Here is a 25,219-nt window from a genome sequence, read left to right as displayed (position 1 = left end):
CTTTGTTGCTTTCTTTTTTTTTTTTTTTTTGGTGGAAACAAGTCAATTTCAATTAAGACTGAGAGTAAAGTGACACTTGAAGACATGTGTGTATAATAAACATTGTATTTTTGCATCCTTCATTTCCTTTTCTTACCACATCCCCAGAATAATAGCTCTCATTTTATCCAGTAAAGGAGTCATTTAAAGAAACTGTCTCAGAAAAAAAGAAAAACCTACAAAATATATTTGACTGTTTCTTCAACAGATATAGTTAATAGTTTGCATTATTTTAGATGAGCATTAAACTATTTGTATCTATGCTGATAGTATTTTAATTTATAGCCATTCAAATTTGCTATACTTTTGGAAGTATTTGAAATTTATCTGAAATATTTAATAAAATTTAATTTTAGAAAATCCCCCGATTTTTCAGATTTGCTAGTATGTCTTTAATGTTACATTTTGAAAGTTTATATTTTTCTACCCAACTTCAGTTAATTCGAACCACTACGAATATTTAGAATGATAGAGACAAACCTAATATGAATCACTGAAATTCATATATAATCTCAAATCCTATCTTAGTCACTAGCTTTAGCAGCTAAAGTTTACATCATGGTTTCCCATAATTGTTCAAAATGACTCTACTGTTCCAATTTCAGTTATATGTGTTTCCAAAGAGAACTGAAAGTCAGGAGGAGAAAAAAAGTCGACTTAGAAGTTTCATACCATCATGGGAAAGACAATAGCAGCTCTTGAAACTTTTATTATCCACAAAAGGCCAAGGCAGCTCATCTGAATCACTGTGAAGAGATGGACTTTTCGAAGTGGTACATGCCTTAGATATATGAAATCTGGCTGGTGTTTTGCAGGCATCCAGAAGAGCTTTATTCTATCAAAGAACTAAAAGATAAACAGACTAAATTGCTTTTTACAGGCAATTAAAGTAAGACAAGTAGATGTTTAATATGGTCCAAAATATCATACATCGAGACCACACTTAAGCTGACATCTGGGCATCAGGACAATAGGATTGTTAATGCATACACTCTCAAATGCACAATTTCAGTTTCATCATTTCCCATATTTATTGAATATGGAGACAGGCTATAACTTAGAAGAGTTTAAAAATATTAAAGCCAGTGCTAAACATTGCTACCTGGGAGAGTGTAACCTTGAAAGACAAAATGTAATCATCATCCTCTTTTTCATTATCACATCACAAAGCTCGACCTTTTATCTGCCCACTAAGCATTATGGTCCAATCTCTGTCCTCTTCTTGCCTGAAAGAGCTCATGCATTCCCATGGCTTTAACTTTTACATACTTGTTAGAGACACCCAGACTTGGGTCTCTACTTCAGCATGCGCGCGCTCTCTCTCTCTCTCTTGCCAGAGCTCTCCACCCACATCCTGCTGTTAAGTGGGATGTGTTGACTCTGCTGTTTTGGCCTCACCACATTGACCCCCAACGGGGTTTTGAGGCTGTCTCTACAAACAACCTTAGCCACAAAGATTTAACCTAGATGAATTACTGTTAATCAAGTATTTTCCAGAGCAAACTTTGTTAATTGATTTCTAGTTCAGTTTCTTCTAGTGCACTGTCGAGCCATTTACAATTTTTCAATTGTATTTTATTAAAATTATTTTCATCTGGAACAGTTACTTCTGTTTTAAATTTTACCATGAAGACAGTATAATTATTTCTGGACTATAAAGATATTATTGTTATACTTTTGATTTTGAGTTTTGTCTACCAAAGCAAATTTTCTCGATTCAAACTCTATAGATTAAATTTTCACAAGAACCTTAAACGTTCAGTCACATCTACTCACTAAGAAATTGTGCTACATGTTAGTTTTATTTTACGTGGACCATTTTGTTTAATTTTTCTCAGGCTGATTTTTACAGTTTCCAATGTTTCCAACAAGAAGTGATTATTTATAAATGATGGTTTCAAGCACTGTCAGTTCTATTTCATGCCATTCTTACAGTAATATCTGTTATGCATCTTCAAAAGAATGATATTTGATTTTACTTCTTGTCTAAATTATGAAAAAAAACTGTAAGCAATTCTCATCAAATATTCCAGAATTACTCTAATAAACCAAGGGACAAATATCCATGGAGTTAAATGTTAGGTTTGAACAACTGTTTTTTTTTTAAAGCAAAACATATATATATTTAAATATATATGCAAAAAGGATGTTAATATATAATTAATAATAAAATGAAACAAATATAAAATATATACAAATATTTAAAATTTAAGTATTAAAATATTAAAACAAACAACAAAAGGATGTAACATAATATGTAATATATTGTTAATATATTTAACAATATAACAGGAACCTCAAATTTAACATAAAACCCTCTTTTCTTCTGTATTCCTTGACTTATGGCACATCCTGGCTGATACTTCTTCCCTAAGTCATCTAAACCAGAATCATATGTAGCTTAGTTCATCCACTGTTCATGTACTTAATGAATTTATGTTTATATTCATTAATGCCTTCCAAAATCATTTATTGAAATGTACTTGTATGCAAGTACCAAGGGCTAAATTTCTTTTTCTTGGTTCATCCTTCTCCATATTGCCTCCAAATATTTCTTTAGGTCTTCTTATTTTTATCTCATAAGTATCTCTTTGAATTACATGTCACTAAACAAACCAAATTCGGTGACTGGTGGAGGTGGGAATAGGGAAGAAATAAAGCAAAATCCTCTAGCTTGCAGCTGCATGTTTCAGTTTCTATAGAGCTCATTTTTCCCAGCCACCATTTCTCCATTTGTGAAGCTACTATTGCATAAGTGTACTTCAGTGTGTGGGTGCTTCAATTGTTATTGTTTAAATGGCACATTTGCTTTACTTTGGATTCCTGAAGTGTTGGAATGAATATAGATGTGGTTATATATCTGAGTACAGAAACCGCATTCATAAGAACACTGTGATCTGTTTTTTCTGCCATGTTGCACTATGTTTCATAATATTGCCAAACAATCAGGTAGCATATAAGTTCCTTCAACATAGAAGGTAACTAATTAACATGCTCCTTGAAATGTTGGGATTCAGTACATGCATATTACTACTCAAGTAATGATGATCATGGTCTATGTATCCCGAGTTTTGCACTTGGCTTTTATCTTGTCCTAATATCAACAATACTCCATTCCCCCACACAGTTAGCCACAAAATCCTAATTAGGAATTTTGAATTCCTGAGTTTGGGGTTCACTTAAATTTTCACTAACCTTTTTTCTCAGTGTGAGACCCTGGTTACTGTTTCATTTGTGCTATTTAAATGCATTATACTTTTCTCATAGGCCTTTAATAATGTTTTCCTCAATTTTCATTTGAGAGATTCACACCCCAAATAATTCCAAAACTTGACATTCTTGTTTAGTTCTAAACCTCATGGGTATAAAATCATGTGAGTGGAATTAGGGGGAAAAATCTGTTGAAACCTATCAAAATGATTTTACTTTGTTTCTTAAACTTCTGCTGCTGTATTTATGTGAGCCTGGGGCCTAATAATAAATACTTTTCACTTACAGATGAAATTAGTACTCGTGGAACTTTTGCCAAAGGCAAAAAACTGTAAAACAAATAAACAAAACCTCTTCAGTACTCTTCTCTATCTGCCTTATCAAACCAAGTCTTTCAAAATATACTTTTCATACATGAAATTGTAAATGAGCAAATTAAATTTAATTAAAATAAAATTTAAATGCATAACACACTTCTGAACCATTTCCCTCTCCCAAGTAAATTTTACCGAGCGTCAGGAAGACCAGTCAAAGTACCTATTTTGGGTGTCCAGTGATCTTTCAATGACTTCATACTGAAATTTTGCCTCAGTTCTGACATCTAGTACTTGCCTAAGGCTGAAGTGCTTTTTCTTCTCCCAAAGTCAGAAACTCGTTGGTTGTTCATTCAGGAAGAGAGTTTCTGTGCTGCCTGTTCCTCAGTGTAAAGACTTTAGCTAAGTGACCGCATGGTTTTGTTGCCTCGGAATCCATTTCGTTGAGCTAAGCAGCCTGCAGTCACCTGGATCAACACTAGCTCCTCATGCAGGCACATGACCTAGGTAACTGCCAGCGGAGTCGCAAGTGAATGTAAGCTCCGGAGATGACTCCCTCAAATGTCCTTGCAGTCAACAGTCTCCCCTAACTCCCAGAGCCCTTCCTTTACGTGCTCCTTAGGTAAGACCCCACCTGGGGCTTATCAAAACCCTGCTTTCTATTTTTGATCAATCAGACTTAGACCAATAACCCCAAAGCACTCCACCCACAAATCTTAATAAAGTCATGTGCCACAGGTCTTGATTCTTTCTCTTGATTTTTTCCCATTACAGACCCTTAAGGTGCACCAGGTACTTCCTCCAGGACCAGTGAGTAAGAAATTACCTATTTCGATTTCTCTTCTAGTCTATCCTTGAACCACAGCTTGCCATCCAGTACCCTGTGCTCCACTTCACATGTGTTAATTTGACAAATTCATAGTAGCCGGGTGACTTTTCTTTCACATCTTTGAACAGCAATGAGACTAGCTATGTCTTAGAAAAAGCAGCAGTTTATGTTTTCCTTTTGGTCAACAAAAAATAAACTATACTTTACAATAAATAACCCTCAAAATTAGTCTCCTTTGAAGAAAACTTAAGTGTTTTTAGATCAATGATGTTAAGTCATACGACAAGATTTTTCCAAGGCAAATTTAAGTAGATATCTCCCTCTTTCTTCACGTGGCTTTCTTTCCTGAGTCTTCTCTTCTTATAAGGATCCTTGTCATTGGATTTAGGGTTCACCCCAAATGTTGGATGATGAACTCATATTGAGACTCATAAGTAATCCATCCTCAACAGCCCTTTTTCCAAATAATGTCACATCCTGAGATTGCAGGTGGATGTGACTGGGGAAACACTATTCAAACCACTGTAGTATCGTGAGCGTGAATAATTTGCCAACTTCCTCCACAAAGAACTAGAATACAATTGTGGTCATTTTAAAATGTGTACACAAATTCTTCAATAATATTCTCTTCAAGAGATGGAGTCTAACTTCCCTCTATGTGTGCAAGCTGGACATAACGACTCACTTCTAACAAACAAACAAAAAAATGGAAGTGATCATATGTAACTTTGGAGACTAAGTCAAAAGGCACAGTGACTTCACCTTCACTCTTCTCACATTGCTCACTCTGATGGAAGTCAGCTTCCTGGTCATGCGAACACTTAAGTGTCCTGTGGAGAGCCTATCTAGCAAAAAACTGAGGCCTCCTACCAATAGCCACAGAGGAACCGGTGCCTTTTCCCAGGGCTGTGTGATAAGCCATCTTGGACATAGGTCCTCCAGTCCTAGTCAAGCTTTCGGATGCCTGCAGCCCCACTTTCTTACAGCAACTACATGAGACATCTTGAGCCAGAACCACCCGGCTAATATGTTCCCAAATTCATGATCCACACAAACTGCGAGATAATAAATGTTCATTGTTTAAAAGTCACTAAGTTCATTATAGTTTGTTATAAATTGTCGTATAATTTGTTAATAGAAAATTAATACAATTGTATTTAACTAATACTTCTCTAAACAAGTAATAAGCTTCCCTTTTATATCTTGAAATTGCCTTACTCTATATCTTTATTTTTAATTTAATTTAAAAAAAGAATTCCGTAAATATAATCATACTATTAATAGAAAAACAAACTTAAAGGAAGAAAATCACCCAGGATCTCACTACTTTAATAAACTGTTTTTATTTCTCTACCTTCCTTTTTGATTCATTCACACTCACAAGCTTTATAAACCTATATGGTAGGTACAGCGTGTTTTCCTATTTTTTTGCTCTGCATTAAGCCATAAGCATTTTTACCATGTTCCTTTTATGGCCATCATAATTACCAATCTTAAGTGACTGTAACATAGACCACTTAATTATTTTACTGCTGATGGATAATTGGGTTATTTCCAATATTTTGATAGTATGTGTTACAATGAACATCTTTGTGCATACAGTTCTTCTTTTCTGTCCCATACACACGATTACAGTATCAAAGATTAAAAGCATTTGGATATTTTGGAAATGTACTATTATTAGTTTTCCAAGAGGGCTGTACAGTCTAAACCTTATACAGTTTAATATAACTTATGGTAAACAAAAGTACCTTAAAATTATGAACCATTGTGAAGAAATTTAACTGTGGTGTGAAAGCTGCTCCTCAGATGATGTCATTTTCTTAGCTATCACATGATTTAGCGTCAATAGACTTAAGATAGGTCATCACAGATGTGCGTGGTTTACTGCAAGCAATTTACCTGAATTCCCTTCAGAGATGAAGCACCCATATAAAGAAACACTCCATATAGCACTGGCATGGGAATAAACTGTAAAAGAACAATTGGAGAAGAGATACAAGTTATTTTCAAATAACTGGTCATGTTATTTTTCACTTACCAAAGAAAAACACAGAAAAATAAATATTTTAGAGGCAATATAAGGAAGATCCAAAAGTCCCAGGTTCAAATCCTAGCTCTAGCACTTTTCAGCTGCATAACCTTTGGTAAGTTACTTAAGCTCTTTGTGCCTTAGTTTTCCTGTGTGCATCTAAAAAAGGATGGTAATAGTAGGGTTGCTATAGTATTTAAGAGGTCAAAGCTTATAAAACGGCATACAAAATACATAATAAAAATAAATATCAACTATTACTATTATACTACTTTAGGGAAATTTGAATTTTGTTTCACAATGGTAAGATATTTGGATTAAAGATGAAGAATGGAGATAACATCTAGATGTTCTGATATTATACAAGATATTTGCAAACATGGGGACTTTTTTTCAGTTTTTCTCTTTTTATTGGAATAGTTCAGCATAATTGTAGCTCTGTACTTATATAACATAGAAATAAATTCTTGAAAATGCACTTATATAAATGATCAAATTTAAATTAACTTATATAACTGATTAAATCATTCCATTAGGACTTTCAAATTATAGACAACTAAAATGAGTTATAATTTAGAATACAATTGACATACCTTGGTAATGCCTGCCAAAATTCTATGACAAATAATTACTCTTTAATGCTCTTCAAAATGGACTCAATTATTTTAAATGTAAAGAAAATAAGGATATACAATGGTGATATCCATGCAGTAGTTTCATGAAACATTTAATATACAAAACTGCATATGTGGCCATGACTATTACGTGGCTCATCTCTGCACCTCTATCTTCTACTAGGTAATGTTAATTGCAAATACATCTGACATGAAAGTGGAGACTTTATTTCATATGGGCCTGCAGTGAATTCAGGTCACGAATGAGTTAGAAATAATGAGTGACTTCTCCCCATAACTTAGTAACTATTTCAAAATTACAGTAATAATTTACACATCAAATTTTACTTTGCCAAGCCAAATTTCTTCGGTATTTAAGGTTTCCAAAACACAGCACATAACTTCTCCTGTTAAGAAGTTATATAAACATGGTAAAGAAATTCATCACTTTTGTCACATGCCATACAGTATTTGCAAATTGATGGCTTCAATTCAAATGAAATTTCTTAAACAATAATAAATATATTCTGCCTTCTCTTAACTTCATAAAGGCAGATTTCATTACCTTCAGAATACTGGTCATAAAGACTGATGAACCCATAAGAATAAAAATCATAAGCCCAGTAACCCTTTGCTCCCGAATGCCAAGAAACTTGGGCTGTTCTCCTGGAGCTGAACATTCTGATTCCAGTTTTAAGCTGTTGACATGAGTGATGGACAGGACAGTGGCAGCCACAAACCACGGCAGGCCCATGATGGAGCACACCCCAAGCATGATAGCCACCATCAATAGATCCAGATGGTACCCACAACCTTTCTGTTAAAAGAAAGAAAAGAGGATTCTCATAGGAACTGAATTTAGTATAGAGACAAATGACACCACCACCATGGAACAGTAAGAATAGAAAAGAGATACTATCTTGAGTCTTAGACAACTGATTCTAAAATGCAAAATAAATTAAAGATAAAAAAGTAACAGTCTGAAAATATATAATCCACTTAAGGAAAAGTTGCAGATGTTCCTATTACAATTATGATTATAGTAACTTCAACCTACTTTAATAGGTTTAATGTACGTCTGGGTTAATATTACATTAGTTTCCATTCTATTTCTGTTGGATAATTAAAGTCATTATTAAATACAGTCACTTTTCTTGGTTTCCTTAAATGGGCAAGTTAACTTACAATTCATATATCTACTCATTCATCCTTAATTCATACAAAAAATTACCAAGCACCATGTAACAGGCATCAGGGAGAAAACAAAGAGAAAACAGAGTAAGGACCATATCCACGACAGTACTCAGATGGTCTGAGTGTGAATAGAAACCACTTCCTGACAATACTCAAGAAGCCCTTCATATCAGACCTCCTAAAGAGAAACTCTTTTCAAACACGGTGTTTCCAATTGCGCTCTTTTGTGTTGATGGGTGGGTGTCTCAGTGTCTTACTGGGAAAAATAATACCATGGAATGTAAGCTTCCTTATACACACCGGTTTTTATCCTGATATAGCTCTTTCTCTCTATCTCCTTCTCATTTGTTTCAGTTTCAACACTAGAAAAATTTGGCCTCTCCCTAAAATGAAAGTTTTTGTGTTTTCTGTCTGTCTGTGATCCTACTCCACTATCACTGACTTCAGTGCTGTCTAGGACCAGGCAAGAAACATAATTGAGAAAAAACAGGTGCAGAGAGCATGTGGAGTGGAGATGCAAGGAAGGGAGACACGGTGAGTGGCCAAGGGCTCCCAGGAAAGAAGCTGAAGGGCAAACAGCACATGCCTCTCCCTTCACCATCCCACCCCCCATAGGAAATCGTCAGTGGAAAGCCTCCAGGGTAGCAAATGGCTTGGCCTATTTTACATTCCAACTCTTAACGACTGACTTCATGAGAGGTAGTATATAACACAGTGGTTAAGGGCTTAGGTTCTGGAGATGGCGTGGGTCTAGAGATAGGTGGCCTGGGATCAAATGTTGGCTCAACCAATGACCTTGAGCAAATCATGTGACCTCTTGTGCCTCTGTTTCCCTATCTGAAAAAGGATGATGGTGATAACAGGTGTCACTTCACTGGGTTGTTGTGAGAATTAAATAATTTAACTTTGAAAATTATTCAGAACAATGTCGGATATATACCAAGCACTCAGTAAATGTTAGGGACTATTATATTCTGGCAATTGAACAATAAATTCTTATTTGTACTCATTTGTCTCAAGACTCCTCAATAAAAAGATGTATTTCTTAAGGGCAGGTAACGTATCACATAATTTCTCAGTATTTCCAATAGTTTTTAACACAATCATTGGCACACAATAAGCAATCAATAAGGTACAGATTGGCTTTTTTAGAGGGGAATATGCTTCATTAAAACACCTTTCAGAATCAGATTTAATAAGTATAATTTAAAATAAATATAACCACTACATTTGTTATTATGAATATGAGCAGAAATTACCAATCCTTCTAGAGGAATAATAATTCTGATTTTTTTTTTTTACAGGCAGTTTTATCAAACTGCAAGAATTTCCTAGTTACTATGAAGCTCGTAAAGCCTAGAATGTGAAACATCCTGAGCATTTGTCGCATATTTGTCATGGTAGTATTTTCTTTCTGCTATTTTGTCTCGTTAATTGTTTGATTAAGAAAAACACTCTTAAAGTCAGCGTACTTCCTGTCCTTTCTGCTTACCCCTGCCAAATTACAAAAGCACAGGAGACAACGAGGACAAAATAGTAGATATCCACAAAAGGACCTTTTCCTCCTGTGTTGTCACCAATTCAGTAGTGCCCTTCCTTGGGTTGGCTTCGCCTGCATGACTAACTGCAAATTCCCTCGTCAATATGACTCTAGAAACTCCTTTTTGCAAGTAACTCAGCAAAGATTTTTATTACTAAGAGCTGGAGATTGGGAAGAGAAACACTCGGGTGCCAGCAAAATGGCTTAAGAAGAAGCTTCACGAGGGCCACACCGCAGTCTTCTAGTCCTTTCAAATAAACAATTTGGAAGATGTGGCTGCATAGAATAGAACACAAATTTTGGTCCCTTTAAAGGAGTTATCTTAACCGGTGATGTGAACGGTGCCCTGGGCTGTTTTGCAAAGTTATGGTATTGCTAAGGGAGAATGGAAGACTAGCTAACAGCCATGTGATAAACATCAGGGGAAGGGAGAGGACAGGGGCTTGGAGGGTCTGGCTTGTCCTTTTAGCACACCCTGGACTTTCCCAGGGTCCATGCTCACTAGGGTTTAATAATAGAAGGAAGGCCTTCTTCATGATAGTGATTTCCTACGGCTCTTACCTAATGTTTTAAAAAGACAATACAAATATAAACAGTGAGCTTCTGGATTGCAGGAAGCAGACAAAATAATGGTTTCCGAGTAAATAATTTCATTTTTAAATTTAGAAAGCTAGCTTTGTACAATACACGCATCTAATAAAAACAAAAACACAATTTCCCCCTGATTATGTTGTACAGCAATGGGAGCATCTTCATTTAATGTGAATCAAAGGAAATAAAGCAGTTCTGGCACTTCCACTAATTAATCATCATCATCCTTCTTGCCTTTCATTAAATATCTTAAATTTTGGTCTTTGTACCCAAATTATTAGCTGATAGGCATGACAGCCAAGGGGAAGTATCCCTTTTTCAGAGAGAGAACTCTGTACCTTCTAACATATTTCTGTGGATTTTTTTCTGAAATAAAGACAGAATCAGAGCTTTTATTCTCACTTTCATCCATGAATCACAGGAAATGGACATATGGGAGGAAAAGGGAGCATAGCAACAGGTGATGCTACACCAGACCCCACTAAAACCAACATGCAGCAAGACAAGAGGCCAGCCAAGAGGACCATCTGATACCCAGATGCCACTGCTGAAAAAATTCATTTCAAAGCTTGGCAGCAATTTCCTGCATCTGTCAAGTTAACCACATAAAAGACTATAGATTGACATGAAGAACCAGGCTGACAAAGAGGGCAAAAAAGAACATATCAAATGCCATAATCATCAAGAGAATGTGGTGCCAAATGAATGTTGCAAATGCATTCATTTACTCAAGTGATCTGAGATTGTATTGCTGTTTATTAAAAATGATGTCAAAAGAAGCCTGAACTGTCTACAGAAACATGTAGAAAAGCCCACAGTTGTAGCTTAACAGAAACTTTCTTTTCTGTAAGATAATATCTTTCTTTCTACTTTTAGTTAGAGAATGTGCTTTTTTTAAAGCAGTTATTTCTAATGCTTTTCAAAGGGAGTCAAGTAACCTATGCCTATCACACTTTTCGAGATAAGAAAACAAAAAATGCTAGAGTACAGATCTATACCTATATACAATATAGATGATAACTTGCTTTCTCAAATTTTTATATTTACAGCTTCTTTCACTCTTGAAGGACCCAAAAGATCATGAGGTTCAGTGAACTGGAATTTTGCTAATTTGAGCTTCTTCATTCTGAGGGAGGAGAAAGTCACTTGGCGAGTTGGGCCAACCTCTTCAGCTCAATACAGCTTTACTGTGTATGTAGTAACACTCTCAAATGATAAAAAAAATAATAATAATAAACTTAATGGCATGAAAAAATGCTCTACAGGAAAACAGTTATTGCTTTGGTAATGGAAGTGAAGAAAAGAAAATGTAAGTTTGGAAGACATCAAAATGATGAATTCCAAGATGACTTGGATGTACGATACAGACTAAGATACACGATATAGGGTCATCTACAGAAATCAGAAAACACAACTCATTGAACTATTTCAAGGCATGATCCAACCAAGGCGAAAATGGGTTTTCAAGTGATTAAAAAAAAAAAGCTGAAAATGTGGTTAACTTGTGGTCTGGGGATATACTCAAGAAACACGTATCTTTTCCTGACAATGTGGTTCAGGTCAAAGCCAGGGGACTGTGCAAACATTTCAGTGAAGCAACAGGTGGGGAGAGCGGCTATGGAACAAACCGTTACTCTGAGTCAAGACTGTTCTGAGAAGGTGCTTTTTTGTTGTTAGCAGGAAAAAACAGCGGCAGCAGACCACACTATACTGAAGCTTATAGAGGACAATCGTTATAGGCAAAAAAATTTAAAAAGTGTTTGGTGTAGATAAAATATGTCTTCACTGCAAAGAATTTGCTTTGCCAATATCCACATCTAAGGAGGAGGATGGAGTGTTCAGATTTACAGTGACCAAGGAAAGATGAATTCTTGGGGCACTTGGGTGGCACAGTTGATTGAGTGTCTGACTTTTGGTTTTGGCTCGGGTCATGATCTCAGAGTCATAAGATCAAGACCCCCCACCCCCCTGCCCCAGTCAGGCTCAATGGGGAGTCTGCTTAAAACTCTCTTTCCCTTTCCCTCTGCCCCTGCATCCTTAATCCCTCAAATAAATAAATATACCTTTTTTAAAAAGATTAATTCTGGGGCGCCTGGGTGGCTCAGTGGGTTAAAGCCTCTGCCTTCGGCTCAGGTCATGATCTCAGGGTCCTGGGATTGAGCCCCGCATCGGGCTCTCTGCTCAGCAGGGAGCCCGCTTCCTCCTCTCTCTCTGCCTGCCTCTCTACCTACTTGTGATCTCTCTCTGTCAAATAAATAAATAAAATCTTAAAAAAAAAGATTAATTCTACTCATGGCAATATAGCAGAACTAATGATTAAATCACTTGCTCTATTGTTTACTAAATCCAGCCTATTAAGGGATAAAATATAAATCTTTTGATTGCACATTTATTTATATAATAAAAAATTAATTACAAGTCATGTAATATTTCAGTTACACAGACTCAAGTTTATTTCAGTGACAGAAATATTAAATGCTTTAATGCTACATTTAATTCTACAAATGCAAGTACTTGAAAAGACCACTTTTAGATGTTTTATGGTATTTTAGCTATTCTACATGATATGTAAAGGGAAAAATATGGCATATTTGTTGATTTAGAACTTTGGAAAGGCTATGAATATTTTTAAATAATTGTTATTAAATAAGTAGGCTATTAAACTTGGGAATCTGAATTTCTTATTTCGAGGGCTGTACATCACTCTAAGTTTCCAATATTAAATGGGGTAGTTTTAAATTCAGCTCATATAGGTTTATAAGAACCAATTATTTACTTTTCAAAATTTTTTCAAAATTTTTTTCCTGCCAATTGATATCACATTGGTAACTTGGAATGGGCCATGGTGGGAGTATTCACGCTATGAAAATCAGCAAACATTATAAATTATAAATCAGGGTCCCTCTCCTTTAAATGCAGAGAACTGGTTGTTAACGATATACTAGTACACCATTTATCTACTTACTATGACTTTTTTAGATATTTTTTTAAAACTACCTTTTTAAAAAAGTTTTTATTTAAATCTCAGTTAGTTAACACACAGTGTCACATTAGTTGCAGGTATACAATTCAGTGTTTCCACACTTCCATACCACACCCTATGCTCATCGCAAGAAGAGTGCTCCTTAATTCCCATCACCTATTTCACCCAACCCCCACCCACTTCCCCTTTGGTGACCATCAGTTTGTTCTTTACAGTTAAAGGTATGTCTCTTCGTTTGGCGCGCTCTCTCTCTCTCGGTTTTTTTTTTTTTTTTTTTTTTTGGACAGGGAGAGAGAGAGCGCACAAGCAGGTGCAAGGGGAATGGCAGGCAGAGAGAGAAGCAGGCTCCCTGCTAAGCAGGGAGCCCAGTGCAGAACTCGATCCCAGGACCCTGAAATCATGACCGGAGCCAAAGGCAGACGCTTAACCGACTGAGCCACCCAGGCACCCCCTTCTCTCTTTCCTTTTACTCATTTGTTTTGTTTCTTAAATTCTACATAATTAAGAATTATTTGAAAAAAGCAAAAGTGAATTGAACTAATCCTTTTAGAAAAAGTTCTGAGCACTTGAATTACTTTCTACAAAGAGAAAGAAGAACACTCTTTTTTCATATAGACACACGTTCTCCTCCAATATATACATAAAATTCCTTTTTAGTAAGATTTATTAGAAATAATTGTGCTTTCTTATGACAATGCCATTACTGTTTTCCACCAAATAGTTCAAACAGAGATTGTTTAATCCTTCTGACAAACATACTTATAAAATTCTATAAAGCATGATTCTGTTGCTCTGACAAGGAGCATTTTCCTAGAGTTTGAAGAGTATATGAAGATAGCTGGGAATTATCTCATGATACCAGAACAAAACAATTTGATTAATTGTGCATGTTCTGCATTTATAAGGTTTGATTTGGATTATTTTTAAAAAGATTTTATTTATTTATTTGTCAGAGAGAGAGTGCAAGCAGGGAGAGTAGCAGGCAGAGGGAGAAGCAGGCTCCCTGCTGAGAAGGGATCCCAAAGTGGAACTTCATCCCGGGAACCAGGGATCATGACCTGGTCCACCCAGATCAGGTGTCCCTGAATTGGATTACTTTTGACCATTCATTGATATCATGCTCACATGAATATCTCAGAAATACTGCACACCAGTGAACAACTTTGATTATTCACAGTTGCAGAATGGCAGGGTCAGAGTACAATAAGTAAAATATATCCATATTCATTCTCATAGTTTATAAAAATGGTCATTGAAATCTGCAATAAAACTCAACAAAGATATATCACTTACAAACTATAACACTTATGGCTGGTTTTTGTTGTCATAGACATTATGGACAGATGAATAACTACATCAAACGAGAAATATCTGAAGACGTAATTTATTCCAATACTGAATGCAATCTAACAGGCATACTTAAGGTCAAATAGAGAAGTAGAGGAATCGCATACGCAAGACGAATTGGTAAAGCTGCCCTTCACCAGAGCAGACTGTTATTTCATTAAAATATTTTAAATATGGTAAAGAAAGTTACAACCTCAGCAAAGTGTATTATTTTAAGCCTTGGAAGTAAGATTTCAGAGTTTAGGCTCAGCCAAGTGCAATAAACACATTAATTAAAAAGTAAAAAATTAGTTCATTTTAAGCTCATTGCAAGACAAAATATCTTGATTATAGACAATAAAAATTACAAACCTGAAAACATTATCTTAAGTTCCCCTGTACAAACAACTAGAGAGTACAGGTGAAGTATAATAAACATCGATCAATGTTGGTTAGGTCACAATGATTTACATTAAAATAGATGTTAAAATATACCTTTAGTTTATGCTCTTTTCTGTTGATGATGACAGCTGTAATCTGTTGGTCCATAAAAATAAGAATAGTACAAAGCAGAGCTGGGATAATAGCAGCTATTACTGTCCACCATGGGTTTGGACCTAAAGGTGTAACAAACCAGCCACGATCATCTCTGGTAGGCTGCAAGAAGTAAAACGATGTATATCATTAGTAACTGGATTAATGAATACCTAATCAAATTAAATCCTACAGATGTTACCAGGAAAGCCCTAATTATAAATTGATATGCTAAGTGAGCTACATCTAACAATAATAGTCATATTTACAAACCATTCATAAGGTACAAGGCACCAGTCTGAGTACTTTAAATATTTTAACTCATTTTTTTTCTTCACAACACTCTAGGAAAGGTGCAGATAATAAAACTGAGGCAGAGAGAGGTTCAGTAAATTGCCCAAGGTCCCAAGGGTTGTAAGTGGGGGAGACAGAATTTAAACTCTGACAGACTGGCCCCAAAATCTATGTTCTCAATCAATACCTATAGTACATAAAATAATATTAATATTTACCATTTACAGTTGGCAAATTTATTTACATTTATAAACAGCACATTGACAACTGTGTATAACTCTTGTTTTAGATGGGTTCACGGGCCGTTATGGGAAAATGGCAAAAAGACACTTGGTGATATCAGGAGCTCTGGGAATGGTTCTAAACATTGCTGGTGTCTGAGATGAGCCCCTGAGGAATTCAATTTGACATTCTTTGAGGGCCTCCTGGCCCTTTTTGACAGGTGAGAAAACGAGGCTCAAAGAGGTTAAGTAACCGACCCAAGGTTACATACTTAGTAACATGGTCAGAATACTATTCCAGACCTAATTTTATCTCTTTTTCAAAACCTCATCCACTGTGCAATTTTGCATCAAGATAATGCATTGTCCTTAAGTTTCAAAATGCTTCCTTATCTTTCAGGAATGTTGTATATGGATATTCCTACTGGAAAAATTGACAGGAAATTTTTTCAAGTGGCGTCTAGATTCCATTTTCATTTTTTCCTTTGTAATATTAGACCAAAATTTTAGTCACGTGGGCATTTTACTGAATGTTCCGTCAATCTATATTCCTTGTATTTTCATGAAAACCTCAAGTACTAGGGCTATAGCCATAATCTAAATGAAGATTAGACCTAGAGATGGTGAAATAGATTATAAATGCTATGATAACTTCACCTTGAAAACACTTGGTACTTGTAGTTTTGGAGACGGGATCCCAATGGCATAGTCAATTAAAACCATACACAGAATTGTAAGAAAGACAGCAAAGTCACTCACTATGGATCGAACCTAAAAATAATGAAAATGCTTGTCACTTAAAGAACTATAAATAGTAAGCAATACTTAAGAACATAATCCAGAATCATAATTTATAGTCACTTTATGACATAATATCTTAATATTATATTTTATACTTCCTATAATATTACCATTAGCTCTGTCAGACCCTGAATATATATTTATGTATTCTGTTACTTAGATGGATATGCACTTAACCTTTCTGGAATGAGGCAGTATATAATAGCTACAATGGTGATTGAGCTATTTTCAGTATTTAAAATGTAAGTTTATTACGAGCTCAAGTGTGTGAGTATTTACAACACAGAATAAGATCGCATGGTCAGAATCTGGCTGAATTTTAGGATTCTTTCTTCCGCAGGTAACATTTTAATATGATAAAGCTAAAGCACAATAAAAGTATCTATTTATATTGAAGAAGCATAATATTTCGGCTAGTTTATCTGGGAAGTTGAGTATGGCAGCAGAGACTGTGTACAACAGAGTGGGAAAATTTAAGTTATTCTGTGTAAGCCAGGTATTTTTTCCTTTTTTACAAATTTTAATTCCAGTGTAGTTAACAAATAGTGTTATATTAGTTTCAGGCGTACAATATAGTGATTCAGCAATTCCGTGTATTACTCAGTGCTCATCAAGATAAGTGTGTGCCACATTGGGGAGGGTATATGCTATGGTGAGTGCTGTGAAGTGTGGAAGCCTGACGATTCACAGCCCTGTACCCCTGGGGCTAATAATACATTATATGTTAATAAAAAATAAACAAAATTTTTAAAAGTGTATGCCAGTTTTTAAAGTCATTTTCCATTTATAAAGCCATCTTCGAGAAAAAAATCCTTATTGCGATCATCAACAAGGTATGGCTTCTATTAGGATAACTTTATGACATATACACCCACACAAAATGCAGATTATTGTTTCAACTTACCAAAAAAAAAAAATGTTTCAAACAAATTTGAGCTTTGCGGGGGAAGAAATTAATCTTCCACCTTAGGGAAGGGAGAGGTGACAAAAACAGAAGTTTTCTCTGGAAGAAACAGTTCTTACAACATTTTCTTAGAGTCGAATTTTGATCATAATCTTTAGCTCATCCCTAAAAAGCTTGTTTTCTTGTTTCTTTTCTTTTTTTTTTTTTTTCTTTTTGGCTGAGTAAGACATTATAGGTGTTACTTTGCAGTGTTAAATATTGAACTAAGCTGTTTCTCTGTTTACTTTCCTCTCCAAATATGCAGATGCAAACGTGGTGGGTTAGGGGGAGGGACTGACACTTTAAAAATGAAAAAGAGAATAGTGTTCCAATGAGTCTTGCAGGGGCTTTCCCAATTAGAGAATGTAACAGTGGCTCCTATGAGGTATCTGTCACGCTGGAATAGTTCCCACTGTTCACTGGGCAAGAAAGTGACAGTCAGTCATGCCGTGTGTGCTTCTGATTTCCCAAAGTGTAAGTGGGAGAGTGGGAGTTTATCGCAGGGATCTGAAGTTAGCGTAAAAGCCTAGAGGGCATGTGCTGTCCTAGCACCTGTATCACAAAATGCTTTCTCTTCACCTCTCCCCACCGTACCTCACTCCTAAGCCGGCAGCTCCTTCACACACACACACACACACACACACACACAGCCTTTTAGTGGCTCTTCTGATGGCAGCCATTGCAGTTTCTTTTGTCTGAACACACATATGATTCTATAACATGCTCTATGTGGATTTATGTTTGGATCAGGAAAATTCTAGTCTAAGTACCTTGGTTGGAAAATAGCGGCTAGTCTTGAACTGCTTCAGGGTGGCTGACAGAGTAACCGTGGAAAAGAACAGGATCACTGACCAAAACAGAACATCTGGTACATATGGGTGATCGTGGCCACAAGCTCGTCCAACATATTCTCCGTGCAATGATTTGCATTCCTGCCAGAGGGAATAAAACAAATGGAGCTAGTTAAGAAAGAAAAGGACACATTTCTTTTGGAAAACTAATGTCTGAAGGTCAACTCTAGTTGACATGTTGAAACTCTTCATCTGTGGCTCTTAATGATTTAATAGACATCCGAGTGAGTGTTATGAATTCCATTTGGATAGGTAGAGAGCAATACTGGAGATTTATATTACATTAAAATCGAACATAAACGCTTTTAGAATTTTTTGCTTTTTTCAAGTTAAATTTAAATCTATAAAACTAATTGATCTGTGATGCCTGTGTGGCTCAGTTGTTAGGCATCTGCCTTCAGCTTAGGTCACAATCCCAGGGTCCTGCAAGGGAGACCAGCATCAGGCTCCCTGTTCGGTGGGGAGCCTGTTTCTCCCTCTCTCACTCTCCCTGCTTGTGTTCCCTCTCTTGCTGTGTCTCTCTGTCAAATAAATAAAAAAATCTTAAAAAAAAAAACCCTACCTAATTGATCTACCAATCAATGTATATCTAACCCCATATCCACTAAGTTCCTAACACTAGATTTATTGAAAATAATGACATATGCGATAGTGAGTGGTTACTAGGGTCAACAAGACATTTAAATAAATCATCTTAATTAATTTCCACATCAACCCTAGGAAACAGGGAGATGTCGTTATTTCTATTTCATGTGTGAGGAAACTGAGACATGAGGAAGTTAAGTAATTTGCAGCAGCCTCACAGCTGCTGGGCAGCAGAGCTTTGGTAGAAACACGGTGCCTATGGTGGGAATATTATTGCACATTAAAGAAGAACAGTGATATCATAGAATTATCTAGTTCAAAAGCTATTAAGAAAGGTGAGAAAGGCAACAAAAAAACCATGATATATTCCTACTAGAATAAAATTGGGAGTCAAAGATACAGCTTAAATTTAGATTATAGAACAAAAGAGAGGAAGTTACTACATGAGTAAAACAAAGCTCGTATTTAGTGTGACTTCTCATTTTTTGCTTTTTTTCCCCTGGTATATATTTTTATAAGCCCCTTAAGTATCATTCTAATTACTACCTTAGCCATGAGGTGGCAGCAAAGGCAAAAAAATTTCTTTCTCCAAGAAAAACTGAGGATTTTAAACATTAATATTTTGGAATGAAATAAAAAATTCTCTTTTAAACTCACTTTGGTTTCTCTTATTTTATACTAAAGATTAGATTACTGCAATATTACTTTTTTTTTCCAAAACAAAAAATCATGATTTAAGTGATTTGGTGACCTCATTAGCAGTACTTGAGATATTCTGGACATAAATAGAAAGTGAATTTATTGAGAATCCTCCTGTACCTCCTGTACCTTCAGAAGATTTTAGAATAGATCGCAAATAGCCACATTTTTAAACAACAACCAGTTAAATCTGTTTGGGGCAGCTACCTCTAAGGCTAGGATTCTTGAAAAAACAGTGTTAGCTTACCTTATAATTATCTAAAAGAATTGTCCCCTTTTCTAATCTAACCCCAAATATCCTCCTTGAAAGGTAAAGTTGAGTTCCAATTATCCATATTAAGCTAAGACAGAGCACAATAACTTGGTTAATTAAAAGACCAAAGAAATCAAAGAAACCCTCCCAGCTGTAATTATGGTTTTGATTTTCCTTCACTCAAAACTCTTAAAAAATAAAGTATCCAAAGTGAATCTTTGCATTTTTAGTCTTTTCTCTCACCCCGTCCAGAGATGCCAGTAGAATGCCAGTAGAACAATCATTAAGCAAAGTAATGGTTAAGCAGAATGGCAAAACACAAAGAGGAACTAGGAGCTCCAAGGCAAACATTATCTGCAGACTTATGGCCGTTTTGGTCTTTTGGACAGATATGAAAGTCTTCTAAATATTCCTTGGACTTGGCTGGGTCTTGTTCTCAATTCTTAAGAACATAGATGTCGCTTAAAGGATCAACAGTCATATAATCAATAATAAATTGCCAGTGCTTGCCTTACTACTTTAATTCAAAGCAAATTTGAAAAGGGTGTTTTGTTTTGTTTTTTTATTTCTGTGTGGGGGCAGCATGTTATTTAAAAAGAAAAACTGTGACCTACAAAATCCTACATTTATTTTCTGGTTTATACCCCTAACACACACACACACATGCACACGCACACGCACATGCACACACCGGTCCTGAGATTCAGAAGTGAGCACCAAATCTAAATCCTGTTCCCTTTTTTGAATCTGACATATGGTTTCACTTACAAAAATTTTAAAAATGATTGTTGACAAACTCATTTCTACTAATTATTCTTCAAACACATTCTAAGTTTCAATTTTATAAGTTTATAAAAATTTAGTTTGATAAGATATACATTTATTTTGTTAATAAGAATAGGAAATTAAATTTGGCATTAGAATCTTCCCCTTTATATATATACAAGCTAACTATGTAATTCTGAGACAATTGCTAGTTCATTGCACGTGAATGTTTTAAACCTAGCCTAGGAGTTCCTTATAATGACTGATTCTGAGATACTTTTAAATATATTTATTTATATAAATCTAGATTTATATAAAAGAAACTTACATAATCTAGCTTGCCATAAAAGACCTCAGTTAAGCATTATTCATAATAGCCAAAATATGAAAATAACCTATATGTCTGTAGATGGATGAATGGGTTAAGAAAATGTGGTATAAATATATAATAGAGTATCAGTCACCCTTAAAAAAAAAGAAAATCCTGTCATTTGCAAAAAACATGAATGAACTTGAAGGACGTTGTGCTAAGTGAAAAAAGGAAGACATGGGAAGACAAATACTTCATGATTTTACTTATATATGGAATCTAAAAAGTCAACCTCATAGAAGGAAAGAGCAGAGTGGTGTTTACCAAGGGCTGGTGGGGATAAAGAAGGGAAAATAGAGAAATATTGGTCAAAGGGTCCAAAGCTTTAGTCATGTGTAATGAATAAATCTGAAGAGCTATTATATAACATGATGACTATGAATAATAATACTGTGATATATGGTTGAAATTTGCTAGGACAATAGATCTTAATGGTTCTCATCAAAAAAAAAAAAAGAGGGAGAGAGAGAGAGAGGGAGAGAAGAAAAAGAATGGGGAAAAAGGAAAATGTTAACTATGTGAGGTGATGGGTATGTTAACTAGTTTACTTGTGGTAATCATTTGTGTATACATACATCAAAACATCATGTTATACATCTCAAATAGATACAAATTTTATTTGTCAAACATACCTCAATAAAGCCAGAAAACAAAATGAACCAAAACAAAACACTTGCAATAAACAGTAAATTTGTGATATAAAACTCTCTTTCAAAATAATCATTAAATGTTTATTGAATATTTACTATGCCTATAGCAGTGTGGGAGAATTAAAGAAAGCTAAGATTCTTCACCTTTGTTGAGTTAGCAAGATGTAAATTATAATTCAAGATATATGTAACAATTCAATGAAAACTTTTCAAATGAATAATATGTAAGTAAATGCTCGTCACCAGTTTTATAAAACAAGTTATAATAGCCACTAGCACAGTGTTTCATTAATAAAATGCTGGTGATTATGCTGGGAAAAAACCCAACTGAGACATAAATTTAATGGTCTTCATTGACTTAAAAATTACAAGATTTTTTTCATTATGTAACATTCCCTTTGGTGATAAAGACTATTTCTGGTCAAGATTAGCAATTATCCATTGCAAAAACTGCTTTTAGCTCACGAAAAATAATATGAAAATTTCTGCCAGAATGTTAACACCTACTACAGAACTTAAAAAAAAAAAGTGCAAGATTTGCTTTGATTGCAAAATATTTTTTACTGTACTCAGCTTGACCCTAAAACTTTTAACATCTAAAATTAAGTCATGACTAGCCAGATCAATTGTGCTATTAGTCTCATAGATGTTTATTATTTAGGATTTGCCACATTGAATGAATACTATTATTTAACAGTAAATTATTAAGAGACTATACAACACATAGAAAAAATTAAACGATCTAGAGATGGGATTATTGAGTTTCTGCACTGAAGGGGACACCAAGATGTGGTGCACAGGCAAGAGGCTCTTTAGACGTATTATCTTTACAGTTTACACAAAAGGAATATAAATGGAAGATACACTGCAGAATAGGTCAACCATGATCCCATGCCTAAATTCTGAGTAACTGTAGCATTCTTTCTTGCTCAACATTTCTTTTGTTGGTCCATTTAAATGGTTCTCTGAAAGGAAACAGTCTGTTAATGTCATTTTTCCAGGTAAAAATAGAATAAATATTAATTATAACAGAAAACAAAAATAAATGAAAACTTATTCCAGAGAAATGATTAAGAAAAATGTTCATAAAATATAGGTCAAGAGAGGATTTTAAACCAAGGGCAAGTAATTCAATTTTGATTCTGAAAGAAAATATTTAATGGGGAAAATTGAGAAAATGAGCAATAGGTCAAATGCTCTTATAGGAATCATACTTAGAGTTTTGTGATATTTGTACAACAGAAGATATCTGTGTTCCATTAACTGGCTCATTTGTTAAAATAATATGTGTTTCACAAAATGAACTAGAATTCATTTTGTGTTATGCTGATGGTTATAATGGGATTTGAGCTTATAGAGTTAAGTAAAGTGACAGGAGCTCTGGACTGTAATGTTTATAACTAGCATAGTTAAATTCTAATACTACTAAAATCAGAACATTCAATTTCTCCAATTATGAGATTAGATTGAACAAGAGAATGCAAATAGAGATGGAAAAAGAGGTGACAAACACTATAAGAGATTAGGAAGAATTGAGAAATGCAGCTATGAGGAAGGAGAAAAAAGAAATCACAAAACAGAGGAAGCCAAAATTTTTAAAAGGTACAGGATTTAACCCTGATAGGTGAAAAATCATTGCCATTCGTTTTTTGAATGGAAGATAAAAAGAAAATGTAAGAAAGCTCTTCCTGAGGAAGGTACCAGAATTTTTTCTTAAAGATTTTATTTATTTATTTGACAGAGATCACAAGAGGGAGAGAGATAGGCCGAGAGAGAGGAGGAAGCAGGCTCCCCGCTGAGCAGAGAACCCAATGTGGGGCTCGATCCCAGGACCCTGGGATCATGACCTGAGCCAAAGGCTCAGTGGGTTAACACTGAGCCACCCAGGTGCCCCCCAGAATTTTTTTAATAGTGAATTTTGTTCCTTCCATGGACTTCAATATTTACACTGAAATATTAACAAACATCCCCTCCCCCTTAGCATATTCCGAACAGCTGGAGCAGCATTACATAGTGAAATAAAAGCATTCTGGGTTCTTTACACAGAAGACTGACTTAGTTCTGCCATATGGTTTCATTTAGGTCAACACCACTTATTTAATGTGCCTTCAGTTAATCTTGTCATATTTTGATTGCTTTTAGAGTAATATAGGCCTACTGACTACTAGTAAAACTTAATAATGAAAGAAAACCCCAGTTTACTAATGAAAACCTAAAAATGAAATTAAAAGTAAGACAAAACTATTACTTTTACAATAAACAGCCATTAAAAATGTTATTGCCTTAGTAATAGTTCATTCAAAATGTCAACAAAAGCCTGTATGTTTCACTTACCGATACAGTTAGGTTCTCCCAAATTATGTCAGAGGCAGAAATATTGGACTCCCTCCATTCCTTCAATGTATCATTGCTAGGATTATGTGGTTCTACACAGTTACACCTGAAAAAGCAAAACAGTGTCTTCTGTGAACTAAGTATCTTTTTGTCACTTTACTCAAAATCAATGTGTGATGGGTTCTTCTTTCCCAGTCATAACTTCACCCTAAACTCCAAGACACAGTATTTCCAGAAAGTAGAATAGATATATTCTCAGTACATTAGACTACCCTATAGTATTTTCTCTAATGAAAGAAGTCATTTCCCTTCTGTCCCAGTGACAGGAAATTCTTAAAAGTGTGGGTTAGAGCCCAGGGCTTTTGGGGCCTTTGAAACCAGGATGCCTTCTAGCTTTTACCATGACAATTTGCACCTAAATTATAAGTTATATGGAAAAAAAATGAAAAACTTCCAAACCTATTATTATATTTATTTTTATTAATATTATACAACCATATCAATTAAAGTTGTAGTTGCTTAATCTGTATTCTAAAGGTCATTTATAATTTTGCAAATCCTAGATATCTTGGGATATACTATTTTTTGTGATGAATGATAGTGTTATTAAAAAAATCAACACATAAAAGTTTTTTGAGTACCTACCACATAGAAGGTAACATAATGAATGCTGGATGGGCATAAAAGCAGAGACAAAATGCAAGAGTTGGGCAGAGTGGTATTATTACATAATAGAAAGCAGTTTTTGCCCTCATGGTTCTTTATAACTTTATAAATAAGTCAGAAGAAGACATCAGCAAAGATGTCAACAGATTAATGTTCTCAGATGTTAACCTCAATTTACAGTTTCCAAAAATTCATTCATAAACTATTTGTCCTTCAGAAAGCATTTTCCTACAAAGCATTTTATAAAAATCATGGTTGGGCTCCCAGATTAACCCATATACAGTGCTTAACTTAAAAGTTAGTTGGACTGCTGTTTTAGTGGTATTCTTCGAACTGTAGGATGTAACTACCATTACTAACATTATTTCTATAGAAAAACACCATACAGTTTCTACTTGGTAAGTCCCTCTGCTTAAGCAATAGTCTCTCTTGTGTCTTCTACCTCAGGAATTTGGTCAGCTCTTCCTAACACCATTCATTCATGCTTCAAAGAATATTGAGGGTCTATTACTGTAAGAAACTCTATGTGACTTGGGCAATACAAACAAGTATCCTTCCTTCTCTTACTAAGGAAGGTTAGA

The 25,219-nt window shown here is 35.0% G+C and overlaps 1 protein-coding gene across 6 annotated transcripts in view; it reads right to left on the bottom strand.

The window, feature by feature from the left end:
• Positions 1 to 25,219, bottom strand: part of SLC4A10 (solute carrier family 4 member 10) — a 301,713-nt gene that overhangs the window by 19,757 nt on the left and 256,737 nt on the right. For all 6 annotated transcript variants that reach the window (XM_046019396.1, XM_046019394.1, XM_046019392.1 and 3 more), the window contains 7 exons: positions 23,973 to 24,078; positions 18,236 to 18,397; positions 16,379 to 16,492; positions 15,168 to 15,329; positions 7,604 to 7,855; positions 6,295 to 6,363; positions 712 to 885 (listed from right to left, as the gene is read on the bottom strand). In XM_046019396.1, coding sequence (XP_045875352.1) covers positions 712 to 885; positions 6,295 to 6,363; positions 7,604 to 7,855; positions 15,168 to 15,329; positions 16,379 to 16,492; positions 18,236 to 18,397; positions 23,973 to 24,078 — 1,039 coding nt within the window. The remainder of the gene's footprint in view (positions 1 to 711; positions 886 to 6,294; positions 6,364 to 7,603; positions 7,856 to 15,167; positions 15,330 to 16,378; positions 16,493 to 18,235; positions 18,398 to 23,972; positions 24,079 to 25,219) is intronic.

Source organism: Meles meles, chromosome 9, assembly GCF_922984935.1.
Source record: "Meles meles chromosome 9, mMelMel3.1 paternal haplotype, whole genome shotgun sequence".
Taxonomy (NCBI): Eukaryota; Metazoa; Chordata; class Mammalia; order Carnivora; family Mustelidae; genus Meles; species Meles meles.
The sequence above is the reverse complement of the archived record's forward strand: the minus strand, read 5'-3'. Positions and strand labels throughout refer to the sequence as shown.